The 4186-nt window shown below is 29.9% G+C and overlaps 1 protein-coding gene across 1 annotated transcript; it reads left to right on the forward strand.

Moving 5' to 3' along the window:
• The first annotated feature begins 586 nt into the window (after positions 1-586).
• Positions 587-3036, forward strand: LOC105570197 (putative fatty acyl-CoA reductase CG5065). The gene is made up of 4 exons (XM_012027222.1): positions 587-990; positions 2169-2453; positions 2543-2800; positions 2876-3036. Exons 1-4 carry the CDS (start codon positions 665-667, stop codon positions 2970-2972), a joined length of 966 nt encoding a protein of 321 aa, XP_011882612.1. The 5' UTR covers positions 587-664; the 3' UTR covers positions 2973-3036.
• The last annotated feature ends 1150 nt before the right edge of the window (positions 3037-4186 follow it).

The raw sequence follows: 4186 nt of genomic DNA on the forward strand, positions 1-4186 counted from the left end.
CCCAAAAATGACTATAAATTATAGTGAGATTGTGGTAACTGCAACTATTTTTTTCTCTCAGTGTGATTTCTATGTTATCCGGGTAAACACTTGTCTAAACGATTCTTGATTTTCGTCTAACTTCATCTATTAGTTTTTCTCGTAACATTTGGTTTTAAGAGTAAGAGAATTCAATATTATACAATACAAAAAATGTATTATTACTTACATAATTAAGCATTATCATAAACAGTCCACCATATAAATGGTATAAAACAATGTACATACACTGACGATTCAGTTTATACAAATGTTATTCGAAATGCGCATACGCGTGTTTTCTTTCTGACCGCAATTATGTTGAATATCATTGATCAGCATTATTTCGCTACAATCATACTGCAAGAAGTTAATTTTTATTTAATGAATATCAGTATTCTCGACTTAGGGATTTCATGTTTTGACTGTAAAAGAAATACATTAGAACGCGAATTTACTAAAGTGAACAATTACTTCTGGTTCTAACTAAATTATTTCAGAACGCGAATATATTAAAGCACTTGGTCGATTTTAGTTTTAACGAAATTATTTCAGTTAGAATGCGAATTACCGAGAGGGCTTAGCCAAAACTAGATTTTTCCAGTAAATTCAAGTTTGGACAAATTTCAAGTTCTAACTGTAACATATGTGTGTGTGGGACAAAAATAGATTAATAGGTAAATGGCCGAATTCATATACATATACAAAGGCGATCGCTGAAGATACTGTTCGACGATTCAGTATCGGAATTCCAACCTGCATCGTACGACCGTCGGTTATAACATCAACGTTTGAGGAACCACTAATTGGATGGATCAACAATGTATACGGAGCAGTGGGTGTAGTCATAGGTAGTGGCATAGGTTTGTTACGCACCATGCATTGTGATCCTGATGTTGTGGCTGAGATAGTGCCCGCAGATTATGTCATTTCACATATTGTTGTCGCGAGTTGGGACACTGCCAAGAGGAAGTAAGCTTGCATTTAAAAAATACCAAAGTAGATACTTGTCACAGATGTTTAACACTTCATTATTTATTTAAACAATGTTTATTTGCGTAATACAATTCATTTTGTGTTATTTTACCTTATCACAATGACATGCACATATTATACGCATGTCAATTATTTTGGTTAACGGGATAAAGAACTTATTTATATCTAAAACATGTTTATTGATACAAATATTATATTGCGCATGAGACTCATATTTTCATTAATTTTCAAATAACTTTTAAATAATAATTATCTCAAATAATTTGGAATTTTTTAATATTAAGCAAATATTCAGAATAATAGTGAGTAGATTTTAATTATTTAGTTATAATAATTTATCATAATTGTTATCTGTATACTAATAAATTAATGTACTGAAGGTTGTTATTATACATGTATATGCAAAATTTCCACAATTTTCAATTTTCAATACTCTGCAAGTTTTTTGCTTCTTGTAATTATGTAAATTATAAAAAATTTCATAAATAGCATAATTGTATAAAAGTCAAGTTCTTAATTTTTATTTATACTTTTAGAATTTATGTTCAATGAGTAAAATTATTTTTTTATGGATTATTTGTATATCATGACTAATGAAGTAAAACTATTCCTATAATTTTCCTTTATTTGCTGAATTGTCACAATATGCATATGTCGTAATGATGATTGCTTATGACATAAACTCGAAACGAGTACAATTCTTCTTCATTCAAAGAAAATTAATATCCGGTTGCTATAAATAAATACAATTGCACTGTCACGCAAGAAGAGGAATTTACTGTACAAAATTAGTATACATATAATAAGAGAATTAAGTAGCAAGAAACCAGTTATAATGCACTTACTTATAAAGTAAAAACCACGGTGTAACGAGAGAATCAATCAAAGGAAAAGATTACAGTATAATGCGATTAAAATCTAAATAAATTATAAATTCTTTTTAAAAACAAATATCGTATAACAAATTTTTAACAAGTGCCAAATTGAAACCAGAAAGTAAAATATCGACAATCGTTCTAGGATTTCATATAATTTTAAGATTAAGTTGTTATATTGATATTCTGTAACTTTTATTAATATCCTTCTATCTAAATAAGACATACAAGATATATATATATATATAAAACTTCATCATTTATATACATTTTTGTTAGAAATACTCTATTAAGCATCGAGAACGCGAATCTGGATGTTCCAGAAACCGAGAGAGTACCGATTTATAATTACGTGTCGATGTGCCAAAATCCGATCACCTGGAAAAGATTCATGAAAATAAACGAACTATATGGCATGCAGGTACCAACCACGCATGCGTTCTGGTGCTACATGCTTTTCCTAAACAAATATAAGTTCGTGAACGATATCTATGCGATATTTTTGCACACCATACCTGCTATCATAGTTGACACTGCGCTTTTCCTTACCGGCCGAAAACCTATGTAAGTGATTTACCAAGTTCTGCCTAGTTTATTGTCTAAAAGCATAATCAGCACATCTTGAGGGATTTAATGGAGTTGTAAATTTTCAGGCTACTGAAGGCTTACAAGAAGATAAACAAGTTCAGTTCTATAATATCGTACTTTTCGTCGCAACAATGGCGATTCAACAATGACGCCGTTGTAAAGCTCTGGAGTCGTGTGAATTCGGCCGATCGACAGATTTTCAATTTCAATATAGATAGTTTGGACTGGGAATCATATCTCAAAAACCTGATACCTGGTGCGCGCGTATACATAATTAAAGATCCAATGGAGACAGTAGAGAAAGGACGTGAGAAATACCGAAAGTGAGTAATTGCTCCTGCATATATCACTATTGCTTTTGCCTTGAAATGTACATTACGATGAATTTTTTCTTTCAGGTTGAAAATCGCTCACTACACTCTGGTAACAGTTATCACGGTTTTACTAGTATGGGGCATAATAAACTTGCTACTTCGTATAATGACGTACTTCTAACAATAAGCTTTAAAAAGAAGCTTCGTTAAAAAATGTTTTGTGAGAAATAAATTACAGAAAATAAGTTATGATAATAACAGAAAAATACTGAAAAAAGAAAATAAGAGAAAAATAATGAACATTTAAACTTACATCATAGTTTTTGCATTATTACATTTCGCATTAACCTTGCACGCACGATTCTTCTTCAGAACCAATATTAACACAAGTATTTTTATGCGTACATGAATAATCATTACTTACATATTCATAAATAAACGTCCTTCAGCTTGTTTTTCACCAAAAAATGCAGTTATCATGTACTTTCATGAAGTGTGTATTTTAATAAATCACCAAGTTTTTAACGTACGCTATACATATGAATAAATTAAATTCCCCGAAAACTGAAGCAGATAACATTTCATGAAACACTAACATTATATTAGTTAAATATAATCACTTTTTAACATTAATTTCAAAATTAATATCTCATGCTATAGATACTTTGTTTAATTTATATTATTCTCTTGTATTCATTATTATAATTATTGTTATTGCGTTTGGTATGTGTAATATTCATAATTATACATGTTGTATTCAAATAAATATACAAAAGAAGAAAAAATAAATAATTATAGTATATATATATATTATATATGTAGTAGTTAGACCGACATGTTTAACAAAAAGAGTTTAACACTTGCAAGGAAGGAGAAAAAGCGCAATTAACGTTTGGTTTAGTAGCGCCAAGTTTTTTTTTAATAAACAATAATGTCGCGAATCAAGACCGATATGTATCCAACAATTAAATCGAGATATGTTATAATAATATACAATAAAAAGTAAGGAGCTTTATTTAAAAAAATCAAGTTGGCCTTGAAATGACCTAGAAAGACATGGTCAAAGTCTAGGTCATCATCTTACTCCCCGCTTGAAACCATACATTGGATATTTTCTCGAAAATGCGCATTATATTAATTGAATGCATAAATGCATTCTAACTAAAAATATTAGAGGGGTTCGATACTTTTCGATGACCCTGTATAATTCATTGTCATATAGTGTTTGCTTTCTGAAGACGTCATTTCCTCTGCGAAATCTATTGCATTAATATTGTGACTTTGCACATCGTGACACTTCTTACAATAATGCGCTGCGTTATACGATAACGTAAAATTACATTTTAGCGTATTATGGAAATATCAACAATATGTAAAGCATGTATTACCGACGAT

The sequence above is a fragment of the Vollenhovia emeryi genome, unplaced genomic scaffold (genome assembly GCF_000949405.1).
Source record: "Vollenhovia emeryi isolate VEMERY1.0 unplaced genomic scaffold, V.emery_V1.0 DF942092.1, whole genome shotgun sequence".
NCBI classification, from domain to species: domain Eukaryota; kingdom Metazoa; phylum Arthropoda; class Insecta; order Hymenoptera; family Formicidae; genus Vollenhovia; species Vollenhovia emeryi.

Excerpts from the sequence above, each read along its gene's own strand:
- LOC105570197 (XM_012027222.1), top strand. The coding sequence starts at position 665 with ATGTGTGTGTGGGACAAAAATAGATTAATAGGTAAATGGCCGAATTCA. Across the intron at positions 991-2,168 it reads TGGGACACTGCCAAGAGGAA|AAATACTCTATTAAGCATCG; the intron begins GTAAGCTTGCAT and ends CATTTTTGTTAG. Across the intron at positions 2,454-2,542 it reads CTTACCGGCCGAAAACCTAT|GCTACTGAAGGCTTACAAGA; the intron begins GTAAGTGATTTA and ends GTAAATTTTCAG.